The 17951-nt window shown below is 39.0% G+C and overlaps 1 protein-coding gene across 7 annotated transcripts in view; it reads right to left on the bottom strand.

Moving 5' to 3' along the window:
- The window catches only part of CDC20B (cell division cycle 20B), a 64595-nt gene that overhangs the window by 18993 nt on the left and 27651 nt on the right, over positions 1–17951 (bottom strand). For all 7 annotated transcript variants that reach the window (XM_054487945.2, XM_054487939.2, XM_054487942.2 and 4 more), the window contains 4 exons: positions 15977–16205; positions 12927–13057; positions 9706–9799; positions 2847–2963 (listed from right to left, as the gene is read on the bottom strand). In XM_054487945.2, coding sequence (XP_054343920.1) covers positions 2847–2963; positions 9706–9799; positions 12927–13057; positions 15977–16205 — 571 coding nt within the window. The remainder of the gene's footprint in view (positions 1–2846; positions 2964–9705; positions 9800–12926; positions 13058–15976; positions 16206–17951) is intronic.

Genomic DNA, 17951 nt, shown 5'->3' on the forward strand with positions numbered 1-17951 from the left:
AGCAAAAATCTCATCAACTGGAAGATGGAAAATCTAACAGAAGTCTGTGCCAACAGACCTGATCTGCAAGAACTGCTAAAGGAAGCTCTTCAGGCTAAAGGGACATTATATGAAAGAGAAACTTGGATCTTCAGAAATGAAGGAGAACACTGAAATTGGTAAATATTTGGGTAAACATAGGAGCTATTTTTTCCTCTTAAGCTATTTAAATACTTTTTAAATTTTAAAACGTTTACAATTGAATGGTTTTCAGTGTATGTAAATATAAAACGCACGACAGGCCAGACACAATGGCTCACACCTGTAATCCCAGCACTTTGGGAAGCCAAGGTGGGAGAATCACTTGAGCCCAAGGAGTTCAAGACCAGCCTGGGGAGTAAAGTAAGACCCCATCTCTACAAAAAATCAAAAAATTACCTGGGCATGGTGGTATGTGCCTGTGGGCCCAGCTACTTGGGAGGCTAAGGCAGGAGGATCACTTGAGCCCAGGAGGTAGAGGCTACAGTAAGCCTCTACAGCCTCCAGCCTGAACCACTGCACTCCAGCCTGGGTGACAGAGTGAAACCCTCCCTCAAAAAACAATAACAAAAAAACAAATACATGACAACTACAGTAACCTAAAAAGCAGTGGGGAGTTTGAGAGACCTATGTGATTGCAAGATGTTTATATATTGTGTGAAGTGTACAATAGTAACTCTACATAGACTAAGAAAGTTAAAATTACATTGTAATCCCTAGAACAATGACAACAAAACACAATACAAAGAGATACAGCCAAAAAGCTAAGATCAATTAAAATAGAACAGAAGTAAAAAAAAGAAAAGATGTCCAAGGAATAGGCCTTGGGTACTCCAACATTTAGAGGTCAGGGAAATGGAAGAGAAACACAAATCAACAAAAAAGGATGAGAAAGAGTGAACAAAAAGACACTCTTGGACAAAACCCAAAAGAGTGGGATATCAAGAAGGAGGGATTGATCAGCTGTCTCAAATATAGTTGTTAGGGTTCAGTATGAAGTCTAAGAAGTAACTGTTGGATTTAACAATGAGGAGTTCTTTGGTAATGTTTGGAAGAGTAGTTTCAATTGAATGATGAGACTTAAAACTTGATTAGAGTGGATTTGAGACAATATGGGGAGAGAAATAGAAAATTATAAGTATAAAGATCTTTTTAAAGTTTTACTGTCAAAAGGAGGAAAGAAAGAGGGCTGTGCGTCTGGGTATGGTGGCTCATGCCTGTAATGCCAGCACTTTGGGAGGCCAAGGCAGGCGGATCACTTGAGGTCAGAAGTTCGAGACTAGCCTGGCCAATATGTGAAACCCCGTCTCTACTAAAAATACAAAAATTAGCCAGGCATGGTGCACATGCCTGTAGCTACACGCACAGCTACTCAAGAGGCTGAGGCACGAGAATCGCTTAAACCCAGGAGGCGGAGGCTGCAGTGAGCCACTGCACTCCAGCCTGGGTGACAAAGCAAGACTCTGTTTCAAAAAAAAAGAAAGAAAGAAAAAGGGCTGTGGCTTAAAGGAAAAATGGGAACAAACATTGTTTCTTTTTAATATGAGTATAATGGTTTTTTAACATTTTTTGAAAATGCATCCTTCTTAGTTGGTCATGACAATACATTCTCTTGGAGAAGGAGCTGAAGGAATAGGGAGATAGAGAACTGTTTCCCTTCAGGGATTTTGCTTTTTCCAGCTCATGCCTCTTTGTAGATATTCCATGGAGCCCAGGCCCCTTCCCTCTGCTCCTCTCTCCCTCATCTAGGGAGCTTACACTGGCTCCTGGATTCAATCATAATCATCTGACCTACAGGCTAGTCCATCCTCTTTCAACTACCAGCATTCATTTCAAATAACCTGCCAAACTTCTTCTATGTCTGATTGTCTCCTTTAAAATAATATTCAAGCATAGTCTTTCCTCTCCAAATCACCTCCTCTGCCAATCTGTCTTCTCAGTGACACCACTCTTCTCCTGCTTCAAAAACTTTGAATAATCATGAATTCATTTCTCATCCCATTTCTTTTCTTCATGGAGGAAAAATAAGCCTTTACTCTTTGGCAGCTCTTTCCTACTAAGTGCATTCTGCATACTCTGCCATGAATTTTCCTTTGATGTTTCTCTTAGTCAACAACTCCCAAAACAAATCTAAATTTCTGAATTTGAATTTTTCTCCATAATCTGTACCCACCTATTCACCAGTCCCCAATGTATCTTCTTCATTGCCATTAAATATCTTAATTACCAACATCCTGCCTTCTTCATGCTGTTAACAATACCAAAAATGGTCCTTCTCCTCTATACCTTTCCAAGTTCTAACGATCTTTCAAGACCCAGCTTATGTATAAATATCTCCACAACATCTTTCTGGACAACACCGAAGCTCACTAAGCTCCTTCTAGTCTTTATAGCTCCTTATAACCCATGATTTATTATTTATAATCTACCTTGGCATATGGTATCAGTTCCGTGTCAGTTAGTCCTGTCCTCCAAACTAGATTACAAGCTGGGCACATAAAAAGTAGACCCAATGCAGTTGTTTGACTGATTCGATTTACCCATATTTAAAATACATACATAAGAATAGACCATCATTAGTACAATTCTTTCTAATACAGTAACATAAAATGTATATTTCCCACACCATGTCAACATTAACAATACCCATCCCTGAATATGAAAGTTGCACCAGGAAAAGCCAAGTATATTAGCCATATTTGGATGTTACACTATTTGGATATGAGGCATGAAGGCCATCTGGTTTAATCAAATTTCAAGTTTATACCAGAGCACAGGATGCATTTTGTCATTTCAACTTTTAATTCCCAATCTAAATGATAACTTACAGTAGTCATTTCGAAGACCAGTAAGATGAATCTTCACCTCTGGTTGGAGTATGGAATCATTTATATCACCGGACCTTTTAAGATGGAAGGATTCATCTCTGACTCCATCTTTGCAGCCTACAAGAAACAAACACTTCTACACAGCTCTAAGATCCTGAAAATATAATATTTATTCTTGTGGGTATTAAGAAATAACATTAAGTGGAAAAGCTTAACTAAGTGGAAAATAAGTAGTCATCATGATAAAACTACAGTACAAAGAGCCGGGGAAGGAAGGAAATGAAGAGCACTTCAGTATTAATTTAAACAAGAAGATTAAAATTTTTTTCAATGACACTTTCTACTAAAAAGCACATGCATACAGACCTGAATGTAGAAGATAGATCTTGTGAGGAGTACACAGAGATACTACATCATGCTTTGAATATTTATTCTGTTATTTGGGATTTTAAAACCAAAGTGAATTTTGCTTTTCCACACCAAGACTTACCTGGTACACCTATGCCCTACTCTGAGACTTCATCAATAAATATTTATTGATTTGTTGATTTTAGCTCTTTCTCTCAATATTTCAGTATCGGAGCACACAGACTTACTACTTTTGGTTAATTTTACCCATGACTATCTAAGGTCAGTATTCTATCTTTTGTTCAGTTCTCATCAAAAGACCATACTAAGTTCAAACCACAGGCCACTGTCTTTTCATCTCCAACCACTCAGCTTGTGATCAAACTGAGAATGATAAAATCAAAAGAAACAAAGACCACCCAGGTGACTTGTGGTGTCTATGACCAGATGGCTTCTGATAAAAGCATGAGAGCTTCACAATGCTACACCAAGAAACCAAATTGTTACTCATAAATTCCTGCTTCCGTGTTAGCTATGAAAACCTGTAGTTGAGGGCAAAACTGCAAGATTACTAAAAATACTTAGGCTTGCTGATAAAGTGTCAATAAGGTTAAAAAAAATCAATACCCAAAGAATGAACAAAAAAAACTCCTGGGGCTGGGCACGGTGGCTCACGCCTGTAATCTCAGCACTTTAGGAGATGAGGCAGGCAGATTGCCTGAGCCCAGGAGTTTGAGACCCACCTGGGCAACATGGCAAAACCCTGTCTCTACAAAAAAATACAGAAATTAGCCAGGCATGCTGGTACATGCCTGTAGTCCCAGCCACTTGGGTGGCTTAGGTGGGAGGATCACTTGAGCCAGGAGATCAGTGCTACCATGGCTGCACCACTCCACATCAGCCTGGATGACAGAGTGAGGTTCTGTGTCTAAAAAAAATAAAAAATAAGACATGAAGAAACCTTAAATGCATATTACTAAGTGAAAGAAGACAATCTGAAAAAACTAAATATTGTATGATTCCAACTATATGACATTCTGGAAAAGGAAAAACTATAGATACAGTAAAAAGGTTTCTATGGGAAGGGGAGAGACAGATGAATAGACAAAGCAGTGAGCATTTTTAGGGAAATGAAACTATTCTGTACACTATAATAGTGATACATGTCATTATACATTGGTCAAACCCATAGAATACATAACATCAAGAATGAACTCTAATGTAAACTATGGACTTTGGGTGACAATGATGTGTCAATGTAGGTTCATTGATTGTAACAAATGTACCCCTCTGGTGGGAGATGTTGATAACAAAGGAGGCTGTGCATGTGTGGTGACAAGGGATATAAGGGAACCTGCACCTTCTGCCTAACTTTGCTGTGAACCTAAAACAAATCTAAATAATAAAGTGTATGTGTATGTGTGTGTGTGTGTGTCTATATAGAATAGAGAGAGAGAAAGAAAGAGAGAGAGAGGGAGAGAGAGAGAGAGAGACTCCTAAAATATCAGAATAATATAGGTACATTATCTCTGGCTTCATAGAACATATATTTTTTATTCTAAACCAAATACTCAGCACCTTACAGAAACAAAAACTTGTTGCTGTTTAGGACAAAAGAAGATGAGAGAGCTGAGGAAATACATGTCCCCACATATTTTATTTTGCTTTTAAGAAAATATCATTCTAAGGAAAAGACAAAGTTCACACTCTCATCCCAACCACATATTCCCAAACCCCCAAAAGAACATTTAGAAGACCTGAAATTCTGTGCCTATTTTTATGCATCTAACTCAATTTTTTTCCCCTTTTTACCGCTGCGAAACAGACGCTTGAGGAATAAACATGCACAAAGTTCTAGATAGAAGCTTCTCCAATCTACAGCCCACAGGGCACATGCAGCCCAGGAGGGCTTTGAATGCAGCCCAACACAAATTTGTAAACTTTGTAAAAACACTATGAGATTTTTTTGTGATTTTTTTTTTTTTTTTTAGCTCATCAGCTATCTTTAGTATTAGTGTATTCTACGTGTGGCCCAAGACAATCCTTCTTCCAATGTGGCCCAGGGAAGCCAAAAGATTGGACACCCCTGTATTTAGAAGTTGAAAGTGTGTATCTATGTGTTATCTACATAATTTTTAAAAGAAAATTTCCAAAAAAAAAATTTTTTTTTTTTTTGAGACAGAGTCTCACTCTGTCACCCAAGTTAGAGAGCAGTGGCACGGTCTCTGCTCACTGCAACCTCCACCTCCCGGGTTCAAGCAATTCTCCTGCCTCAGCCTCCCGAGTAGCTGGGACTACAGGCACCCGCCACCACACCCGGCTAATTTTTGTGTGTATTTTTAGTAGAGACAGGGTTTCACTATGTTGGCCAGGCTGGTCTTGAACTCCTGACCTCGTGATCCACCTGCCTCAGCCTCCCAAAGTGCTGGGATTATAGGTGTGAACCACCGTGCCCAGCCCCAAAAAATATTTTTAATAAAAAATTGGGACACGACAGGTGCAGTGGTTCACACCTGTAATCCCAGCACTTTGGGAGGCCAAGGTGGGTGGATCATTTGTGGCCAGAGTTCAAGACCGGCCTGGGCAACATGGTGAAACCCTGTCTCTACTAAAAGTAGAAAAATTGGCCAGGTGTGGTAGCACAGGCCTGTAATCCCCACTATTCAGGAAGCTGAGGCAGGAGAATTGCTTCAACCTGGGAGGTGGAGGTTGCCAAGATCACACTACTGCACTCCAGCCTGGATGATAGAGCAAGACTTCATCTCAAAAAAAAAAAAAAAAATTAGGACAAGCCATAAAAACAGAAGTCTACTTTAGCATTGAGGATTTCTGTCTCCTTGTTCACATTTATATTTGAGACCTTGCCAAAGCACCCCGTGGATATGCTTACCAGAACTTATTCCAGAGGGAAATGTAGCAGGCAAGTTTCCTCGGCATTTATGAAATGAACCACACTAGTTCTCTCAAGAGGATTCTCACACAGAATTCTGGCTCCCAAACAATTATTTTCCAGCCATGACAATAATCTCATGAATAACACAAAAATGTCCATGCATGGAATGAAAACACATGGCGCTCAGGGTCAAAAGACTTTGGGAGGCCAAGCATGGTGGCTCACGCCTATAATCTCAGCATTTTGGAAGGCTGAGGCAGGTGGAGCATCTGAGGTCAGGAGTTGGAGACCAGTCTGGCCAACATGGTGAAACCCCTTCTCTATTAAAAATACAAATTAGCTGGGCATGGTGGTGTGTGCCTGTAATCCCAAGCTGAGACAGGAGAATCGCTTGAACCCGGGGGACAGAGGTTGCAGTGAACTGAGATCGCGCCACTGCACTCCAGCTTGGGCAACAGAGCGAGACTCTGTCTCAAAAAAAAAAAAAAAGAAAGAAAGAAAGCACTGAGAGCTCCAAATGTAGCATGGAACAGGACCTTCTAGAAATTGCCACAGGCAATTATCTCCCCACTGCATGGCTACAGAGCTTCCCTGATACACTCACAACACCACTATCCAAAGTTTCCTACCAGCTTTGGGCAAAGAGGTACACCTGAAAGTTTACAGGGGCTGCCTGCTGTAAGGTTTCAGAGTCATTAGATATGGTCAAGGCATAAATAATTGCTTTATATACACAGCACCTGGATAACATTTGTCCCCGTGATCCACTGATGAGCAATTACTTGGCTTATGTGGGATCTGTTTCATGGTTTAAGTTCCCTTAAAAGAATCAACAACAGAGCCTTGCATGGAATATTCAGAGGGCCTCTCAATTAGTCTTTGCCACCAACATCCTCCTGTTCAAATCGTTTCTTCATGCTGCCACTAAAGTGATCTATGGGAAGGGGAGAGACATAGGTCAGTCAAGTCAAGTTGGAGGAATGGCCATGTAAGTTTATTTCCTCTGCCTCCTATTTTCAACCTAAGTACAGCAAATGACTTTTTTAAGGGGTGAAGACACGAGAACAAACACTGTGGGAGTGAATATAGCAGTGGGCAAGAGAGCACAATAATTTTCTAGACAGTGGATAAAGGATTAATAACTGACCAAGAAGAGCATAAGAAAATACCCCTCAAGTGCCTGCAAAGGGAGACAGTGAAGAGAAACAAGCTGATTTGCCTTGCAAAATCCCACAAGGGCTCCGAGGCACAGAGAAGACTGAGAGGTGGGTTAGTTAAAAGACTGTCAAGTTCCCAACATACACACACACCCTGCCCAACCAAGTAAATATATACACGCATATATGCATATACCAGAAGAAACCAGATGTTTATTCTCTGGATAAATAAAAATGACAATTTTTTAATTCAATAGCACCAGGCACCATGGAGATGTATGAAACAAAAAGATAGATTTTGAGTTAAAAAAAAAAAAAAAAAAAGACAGAGCTCACTCTGTCGCCCAGGCTGGAGTGCAGTGGCGTGATTTCGGCTCACTACAACCTCCGCCTCCCAGGTTCAAGTGATTCTCCTGCCTCAATCTCCCAAGTAGCTGGGATTACAGGCGTTAGCCACTATGCTCAGCTAATTTTTGTGTTTTTAGTAGAGATGGGGTCTCACCATGTTGGCCCAGCTGGTCTCGAACTCCTGGTTTCAAGTGATCCACCGCCTCGGCCTCCCAAAGTGCTAGGATTGCAGGCTTGACCCACCGTGCCTATACTAAAATCTTTATACTGAATTTACCCTGGTACTCTTTAAGCTAGGAAAGGAGAACTAAGCTCTTTACCCTAGCACTATTTTTAAAACAGCACACCTTTCAGGAAAGTTTTCACTCTGAAAGAGAGAAGCCAAAGTAAATGGGGGGTTGGAGGGAGAGAAAACCAAAGCAAAGGAAAACAACACAGAGAGCACAGAAGTACTTCCAAAAATCTATAAAATAATATTGTCAGAGATATAGGAGAAGATAGTATATCCATGAAGCATGAACAGGATGCCGTAAAAAAAAAAAAAAAAAGGAACAGAGTACAGAAATTGCTTTTAAAAAATTAAAAGCACGATAGCCAAAATAAAAAGTTTCATAGTGAGGTTGGTGAACAGAGTTGAGGAAATCACCCAAAAGGTTAAAAAATAAAAAAGTGAGATGAAAAATAGAAGATAAAAGGTAAGAGAATTGGAGAGTCAATCCAGGATATTTCATAAAGAAAGAAAAAATAAACGACAATGAAAAAAATTATTAAAAAATAATTCAAGCAACTTTCCAAGAACTATAGGATATGGATCTCCAAGAATGAAAATATCCACCAATGGGCTTTTGATTTACAATGAGTTTTTTTTCTAATGCCAAGCTTTATCATCATGAAATCTTAGAACACTGGTGATAAAAGACTTTTCTAAGAGCATCAAGAGAGAAAAAGCAAAGTTCAAGTCAAATTAACACATGACTTCTCAACAGCAACAGTGGATACTAGAAAACCATAAAGCAATATTGTCAAAATTCTGAGTGAGACTAGAATTTATAGCCAGCCAAACTATGAATCAAGCATAAAAGAAGAATAAGGACATTTTCAGACCAGCAAACCCAGAAAGAGCACAACACAGCTGCCCAAAAATAGTGGATCTAATATTGATGAAACGTCCCAGAAGACAACTGTGCAACTGGCCAAGAAAGCAGCCTGTTCAGCAGGCTCTGAAAGGGAGGACATCAGGGAAAAGAAGAAACTGGAGTGAGTGAGTGCATGGAAAATATTATTGACAGCTACGGAATAAAACATTGGAGCATTTAGAGGAAATATTAATAGTGTCATAGTTATCTAGTAAATGAAAAATAAGGCAACTTTTAATACTCAGCAAAAGTTATACTAGAAAAGAAGCATAATTATACTATTTGGCTTGATAGTGAATAATAGTTGTGTAGTAATATGATGTAAACATTAACTACTAATTTTACTTTTTTAAAGTGTGATATAAGCATGTCGAGAAACTGATGAAACTGAATGAGGCAGGAAGAGAACTAAATTCTTATCTACTATGCCTGTAATCCCAGCACTTTGGGAGGCTGAGGCAGGAGGATCACTTGCGGCCAGGAGTTCGAGACCAGCCATGGCCAACGTGGTGAAACCCAACTCTACTAAAAATACAAAAAAATTAACCAGGCATGGTGGTGCATGCCTATAATCCCAGCTACTCAGGAAGCTGAGGCATGGGAATCCTTTGAACCCGGACGGCAAAGGTTGCAGTAGCCGAGATCGCACCACTGCACTCCAGCCTGAGCAACACCAAAAACGAAAAAGTCATGATCAAGTCTAAAATCACAAGAAATAGCAGTTTACCAATATTATTTAGAAAATAGATGTAAATACCAGGAGGACAGCTGGAAGAGCTAAAGGTGGTCGCCTATATAGAATGGGACTTGGAGGTAGGGGTAGTTAGAACAGAAGATTATGAGAATTATTCAAATTTTACAATTAGGTTGATTTAGTCTAGTAAATATTAAAAATAATATATTTTAAGATTAGGAAGAAATGAAGGAGGCAGAGAGAGAGGAGCACAGGAAAGAAGGACAATATCTTGACCCTGTACCTTTCCAAACACATTGGGATTGCTCACAGAGCTGCATTTTTCCATTAGCCTGCTGAACCACTTTCTGGGTTACAAAGAGTTGTTTTAGGCATTTCTGAAAATAAACACACATAAGGAGAATACTTCTTTAAAAACATATATGTACAACTAAAATGTAATGTATAATATAGAATTACAACTGGTAATTCACTAAGGAGTTCAAAGATTCCACATTGTCAAAGCCAACACCACAATGATCGCTATTATTTATTAACTAAACAATATATTATGAACAGTGCTGAGCATTTTACATATATTATTTCTCCTGCTCTATGGAGTTGTTGAACTATGGAGTTTAACAACTCCACAGAGCAGGTATTTTTTGGTTAGAATAAAATCTTTTTTTATTCTTCTAGCCTAAAAATCTGTTTAGCCTATACACCATAGGCCAGTGATATCAGCAAAGCCTCCCACAGCTGAACGGCCATCTTAAGGTCCTTTTTTGTTAACACCTTCACAGAGCTCTTAAGTAACTTTACTAAAATTCCATGTGCACAAAAATCTGGGTCCCATCCCTTTGGGCCAATATATAAAGAGCACTTCTGACACTCTTACATCCAACTTCAGTCAAAAACACCCGGGAAAATTAGTAATAAGTGGAAAGAAAAATAACTGTTGGAATTTCCTAAACACATAGTGAGAAATGATTAAAGCAGAGAAGATTCTGTTTTGCTTCTTCACAACAAAACATTTGCTCTCCCAAATATGACAAACACTGTGTCAGGGTCACAACTGCGCCAAAGGTCATGTTGAGGTCTGGAGGGAGTGGGTGGCCGAGCAGAAAGAACACTTGGGGGGGCCGTAGGCAGGTGAATGATTTTATTCAGCAGCAGCTCTCATCAACAGCTTTCTTACACTAGCTCTCTACACTGTTCACCTTTATCTCGGCTGCTTAGTTGACGACCCACACACACAGCTGCAGGACTGGCTCTCCCTTGCCTTCAGCTTAACGCTTTCTTTCTCTGGGCATGGGCAAGCCAAGCTGTGTCCTGGCTCCCCTCATCCATCTGCAAAGACGGACAGCTCTGGCTTTCTCTTTCTCCAGGCGCCAGCTCCTGCACAGTGTCAACAGGACAATTATACCTTTTACAGACAATAGTGGCTTAGAGCCAAGTGATGGCCTTCCTGGTGTTATAACTATAGTGGTGAGCTTCTCTATGTTGTGTCTACATGGCTATGATAACAAGTGGAGTTATACGCCTGTGGTCTAGACTCACTGAGTCATGAAGAATGTAAACATCCTACCTCGGCCTATCCTTGACCAAAGCACAGCCATGTTCCTTACACTCTGGGTCCCCACAGTTCAGACAGAAGTCTCTCTGACAGACAACATTTTGGTATTTTGTTTTTCTTCCTTGATGTTATGTCACATAATTGGCATTGCTGTCAAAGAATCGTGGTTTTTAGTTATTCAAGGTAGAACAACTAACTAGAAAGCAGGGTTTCCCAATCTTGGCACTATGGGCATTTGGCAGCCAATAATTCATTGTTGTGGGAGCTGTTCTGTGCATTGTAGGATGTTTAGCAGTAACCCAGGCCTTCACCCACAAGATGCTCTCCCCCTGAGTTGTAACAATGAAATGTCTTTAGATATTGCCAAATGCCCCTTGATGAGTAAAATCACCCTGAGTTGAGAACCATTAGTATAAAATAATATTCCTAAAATGGCCTGCTCATCAGTAGTTCAATGAACTCTTCACAGACTCACTTCTTCAGAATCCCACAGTTACCACAAAGCTGATCACAGCAAAGTTTAGCAGGCGCTTCTGTTCCGTGGGTGCAGGGGTGCTCTTTCCTAGATGAGATCTACTTACTACTTTAATTAGCAACTTAATATGGAGCTCCTGGAAGATGAATTCTGAAAGTCTCCACGGCTATGCGGGCCCTCGTTGTGGAAACACCCTCCAGATGATCAGTGAGGACCACATGAAGACACACGTTTACTCTACAGGGGAAAGACCTCGCTTTGTGTCCTCACCACTCTCAACGCTATTTGACTTCTAACTAATCATGACAAAAAATGTTCTCCTTAACACCATAGAACAGCTTCCATTATCCCCTGCCCAGGTTCTTCAGTGATGCTGGGGTGATGTTCCAGCTGGCATAACAATTGCTAAGGAGTATCTTGCCAACACCATCATGAGCCCACAGATGGAGCCACTAACCTTGCTGCCACCAGTTACCAGAAAGGATAAGAGGAAGGAAAAGGAAGTCCTAAGGGGTAGGGCAGCAAAAACTCCAGTCAGCAGTAGAGGGTGGAAAAGACAGGAGTGTTAATAATCTGGCCCAGGTTTGAGGCCACCAGTGCCCCCTAATTATCTCAGTAGAACCCCCCGGCCATTCCCTATCCCCCAAACCCATATCCAACAATAAAGCACACATCAAAATACCTGCCCTAAAACATTCACTTCCAATTGCATATGAGTTCAGAGAACTAAAATTTATATGTACAATATTTTATTATTCTTCTAGCAAAATAGCCAAGCACAGAAAAAGGCATACACTGAATAAGTAATTTTGCCTAAATTGAGAATTTATGACTTTTCTAGTTCAAAGCTTTCAAACTGAAACATGGATTCCTTCAAAGACTCTTCATTGGATTTGATAAATTCAAAAACACGCTATTGATATTTAATGTGCCCAAAAGATTTATGTCAGACTCCTAAGATCTTAAAACTATAATAAATAAGAGATGCCTAAATGTAATAAATGTACTTAACCAAGAAAAGAAATGAACAACAAGAAAGCCTTAAGGGAAATATTTAAAAGACCATCATATACAGCAATAATTCAACTTTTCCTAAGAGACCCCAAAGGACAGATCACATCATCAAATAGTTGGAAATGATGACAGCAAGAGATCCTTAGGCTAAGAGGAAGCATACCGTAATAAGTATAATTTCATTATATTTTTAACCTTTACCTGTTTGTAAAGATAAAATATTCTCATTTTCACTTTTTTAATTAATCCCAACTCAACATTTTCTCATATATTTGGGGGATATCTTCTTTCTTTTACAAAGTGGCTCTATTCATATCCTTCAATTATTCATTTCTTATCAGGAATGCATCATTTTCTTATTGATTGGTAAGAGAACTAAGCAACTCTTTCCTTACATTTGCAACTAAGTTGTCTGAGCTTCTCTAGACGTGGGATCTTCAGTTTTTTTCTCTTTACCTACCTGCCCTTTTGAGGCAACATTTTCTTTCCAGTCTCTGTCCATTGCATGAGGTGCCTTGCAAAAATGGAGAGCAGAGTTACTTGTTTCATAAATGCCTTTGCTGGGGGTCTTCAGTGGTTCTTTGCAGGATCCTACAAGAAAGACATTTATCTTTGAATTTGGTTTTTAAAACAAGATAATCACTTTGATTGTAGGTCTGGCTGTGGCATCTTTCACATTAGGACAGAGTGAAAAAGCCCAGGCTCTCGTCGCTCCAAAGTCCATTGCAGAGAGCAGGACAGAATCTTATCCAGACTGCTGACTTCATAAGGTTGTCATTCAATGAGAAAGCTGTCTCAGTGGCCTCTAGAATGAGGAAGAGGTGCCAAGATTAAAGACCTGACTTCATTTGCAGGAGCAGCAGTGTGAATGCTTTATCTCTGTATGGGAAAAAAAAAAAAACAGATTTGCATATTTGAAGAATGGATAGAAACAGTTCCATAGTTTTAAATGACAGTGGAAAGAGTATCTGGTTTGCCCGAGCTGTGGTCATCCTGCAAGGAAAACATTATGGGATGCTTGCTTTGCCAGTATTGACATTCACTACATAATCATGAGCAAATCACTTTGCCTGTCTCCCCCTTTCTATTGCAGAAAGATGTTTTAAAGATAGTTTAAGATGGCATCAGTGAAATACTTTCTAAGTTAAAGTAATAGAAGAGTCAGTGTTACTTGCATCAATATTATTCCTATCTACTCTCTTCTCAAGACGAAGAAAGCCCTTTACCAGACTTTCAACTGCCCTGGAAACCTGTCAAGTCATTCTCTAAAACTAAATATCTGCCATATCACTTGTTCATCACAGGAGCCAAGGGACCATTGGAAAATCTTGGCCTTTTGCCATGTGACAATCTCTTCTTCATTTGGACAACCATGGACTTGATAAATTCTCACTAATGTTCCTAGAGCCTAGTACCTCAAGTACTGGGACATTCAAAATTTAAGCAATATATATTACATTTAGGGAGAAAAAGGATAAAAATATGAAATGTTGGTCAAAGTTTTAGATCTTGCTCTTTGTCCTGAGAAATTATGCATGCTTGCTTTCTCGTGCTATTTGTAAAAGAGTACAGGGGAGAAAAAGCCAGCTCTCAGAACTTCAAATGAGAAAGAAAAAGTTGCAGTCAGAGGCTAGTACTGACAATCACCCCAGTTATATACAAAGAGGTCAGGTCCATCAGCCTAAGAAAGAAGGGACCTCTCAGGTTCTGTCCACTGAGCATGACTGAAAATGAACCTCTCTGTAAATGTCCCTTTGGAATGGGAGGATCTTCAGTATCTGCTCTTCTAAAACAAAAAGAAAGAAACCCCACTAGCAAAGCACTGAGGAACCAATAGATCTGATTAATCTCCAGTATTAACTTCAGTAGAAAATAAAATGGCCTTTCTTGTAAAATCCTTTTGGTTAATATCTGATTTCTGAATTTCTCACACAATGTCATACTTTTTTTAAAAATCAATAAATTAATTTAGAGCCTAGAAAGTAAAAGGGAGCCCCTAATTTTAGCCAGAAATTCTTCCAAAAACAATCAGCATCAAAACTGTCCCTCAATTGCAATGAGATACAAAAGATTTCTTTCAGAAGATAGTCATAACAATGACGATTTTCCACAACCCCTTATCTCCTACTGCTTCCCTCCTCGGTTATTAAATACTTTCAGTATTAACGCCTGTCGTTACATGGGAATTTCATTGATTTGAAAAAAATCTGGGCTCCCTTTCAATCTGCAGAACTGCAATGCATCGTGTCTGATGTCATTGAAGAGTTGGCACTTCTATTAACATTTGTCTTAATAAATACGCTGATAGTCAAAAGAATTATGTTGCCTAGGATTCTCAAAAGAAAGAATGGGAATTACATCAGCTGATGATAGGTGGCAAATTTTGCTTCTGAAGGATGGGAATGAAAATGGCTGTGCCCAAATGAGAATTACATATTTCAGAAAGAGAGTTTGTGTTTCGGGCTCTGGCAGGTTGATCATGGATCCTGCCCATGGTGGTTTGGAACCCACTCCCCCATCTCTGCCCTAACATAGGCATCAGACTGTCTCTTACTCACCTTTCCTTCCCTCTTCTTCTTCCCTGCTACTCTTGGAGGTTCTTTCTTCTTTCTTCCTCCTCTTCCTCCTCCTCCTCCTCTGTCTCCTTCTCCTCTCTTCTTTCTCTGTCTCTCTCCCCCCATCCATCCCCTCATCCCTCTCTCTTGCTTCCTTCCTCTTACTTTCTCTTCCTCTCATTCTCTCCTGCTTCTGTCTTTTTCTTCTATTTCACATCTGATTATTCCATTACTAACACATAATTTTTTCTGACTCTGTATACCAGTAACCTTACCAGTCATTAAAATTCTATACTTTGCAAAACAAAACACATACATATGTGTGCGTACATATACATATATACATATACATTCATACATACAATCTTTACAAAAGTAATTATCTAACCAATGCAAGTCTCAAAAACATATTAAAATTAAGCTAAATTTGGCCTGAGGATGTAGGATGAGTCCCTACATCTTAAACTGCAACCTAACTTGGGATGTAAACTAACTGAAAGCCTAACTTAGCTGAGTCTCCGCCAGTCACAGAAGCTGAGCTTCAGTCAATCACAGGAGGCCAACTATTCAGACCACGTGCAAATAAGGCGAACTGAGCTGTAGCCAATCAGGCCGGCTCCTACGCACTTCCAATTCCTGTCCATAAATGCTGCCCGCCCCCACATGGAGCGGCTCTCTGGTTTCCCATTGGCCAACGGTTCTTTGCACAATTAACTTTGTAAAATTTAATTTGTCTAAAGTTTTATTTTTGTTTTTCTTTTTAAACACATACAGTACCTTTCCTTTGTTTTTGTGTCATTTCTCTCCACCTTGGAAATTTCTTATTCAAAGGGAGAAAAAGAGAAAAGAGTTGACTCAATGTGACACTCCTTAGTTCTACAAGACAAAGATTCTCTCAGGAATATATCTCTTATCCACGTTGCAGAACGGGGCTGTGGCGTTTGGGGCACCTCACCTAGAGTCAAGGTCTCTTTCTCAGGCGTTGTCTTCAGCACTGATCCAGAAGCTTCTGGGAGGTAGGTGGTTGACTGCTCTTCCCCAAAGGAATCAGAGGACAGAGCCCTAGTTTGACTTTGCTGCCACCTTGTGGTAATGGGGCTGCTCGCAACAGGAACCTCTGCGGACAGCCTCTTCGCAAAGTTGCTCTTAAAGTCAGAATACGTAGCATTAACTGAATCAAGTACCTGTTTAACAACAAAAACAGCTGTAACTCCATTGGCCTCAGTGATGCAAAAGTAAAAATTCCCTATAAGAGAATTACAAATGACTCATCTAGTACAACACCGATAAAATATATATAATGAGGTTTTTTTAATTTTTGTAACTTGGATGTTATTTTATGTATTTATATATTTTTTGTATATAGTTATACATAAAATGTTATATTTTATATTTATATATTATATAAACATAAATATGTCATGTTTTATATATTTATATATTATATAAATATAAATATGTTATGTTTTATATATTTATATTTATATATAATATGTTATGTTTTATATATTTTTATATTGATATTTATATACAAAAGTTATATTTTGTGTTTATATTTATAAAACATGTTATTTATATGTATTTATATATAAAAATGTTACATATTTTTATATATTTATGTGTAAATTGTTACATTTTTATATGTATTTATGTATAAAATGTTATTTTTTTATGTTTATATGTGAAATATATTATTTTATATGTAAAATAGATATATATTTTTTCTATCTGAAAAACACCAAAATGCCACTACTTACTTAGAGCCTCTTCTCAAGGGTCTGTAGATATACCAATGTAGTTTAGGGAGTAAATACATTTATAAATATTACCATTATATATCAGTGTAAAATATGACATATGATATAACACTATGTACTGAACATGCAAGATGTTTGTATGAAATGATAAAATTTCAAATCTGGATATAAACAGCAATTTTCTAGTCCAAACCCTTCATTTCACAGATGGGGAAGCTGAGGCCTAGAGAAAGTAAGTGATTTGCTCAACATCTGTCCATCCTCTCTAAGAAACACCAGGAGTCTGATATTTATAGAGCCTGTAGTAGTGAACCATCCCATGTAGCCATGTGAAATTAAAATGCAAGTGACAAACTAGAATTGTCTTTTAATAAAATGACAGACAAGTTAGATTAAAATCCTAGTCATAAAGAGCTCTTATAGAAATTGACAAGTTTACCAACTCAACAGAAAAACTGGGCAACAGGACATTAAAAAGGCAACTCATAAAAGAGATGTATAAATGCCCAAAAGATATTTAACCTCACTAGCAATCAAAGAAATGCACATTTAAAACAGCAATGAGATGTTAACAATAATTTTTTGTGACAATCCCTGGTGTCGAAGGTGCCAAAAACAAACACTGGCATACACTGCTGTGGAGGTTAAATTAGTATCTGGAAAGGACTTTTGGACACTGTGCGTCAAAAGCCTTCAAATATGTGCATAACTTCTACTGACCCAGCAATACCACCTCTAAGAATTTAAAAAAGAAATCAGCCGGCCGTGGCAGCTCATGCTTGAAATTGTAGCTCTTTGTGAGGCTGAGGCAGGCAGATTGCTTGAGCCCAGGTGTTCGGGACCAGCCTGGACAACAAGGCAAAACCCTGTCTCTACAAAAAATACAAGAATAAGTCGAGCGTGGTGGTGTGTACTTGTAGTCCTAGCTACTTGATGGGGCTGGGGCAGGAGGATTGCTTGCTGCAGTGAGCCGCGTTGGCGCTGCTGCACTCCAGCCGGGGCAACAAAGTGAGACCCTGTCTCAAAATAAAAACAAAAAAAGAAAAAAGAAATCTTAAGATATGAGCCAAGATGGAGAAAACATCCAGCATTTATTGAGTGGTTACTATGTATGAACCCATATGTACAGGGTTTTACACATGTTTGTATTTAATCCTAAGAAACATCTGTGAA

This window comes from Pongo pygmaeus, chromosome 4 (genome assembly GCF_028885625.2).
Source record: "Pongo pygmaeus isolate AG05252 chromosome 4, NHGRI_mPonPyg2-v2.0_pri, whole genome shotgun sequence".
NCBI classification, from domain to species: Eukaryota; Metazoa; Chordata; class Mammalia; order Primates; family Hominidae; genus Pongo; species Pongo pygmaeus.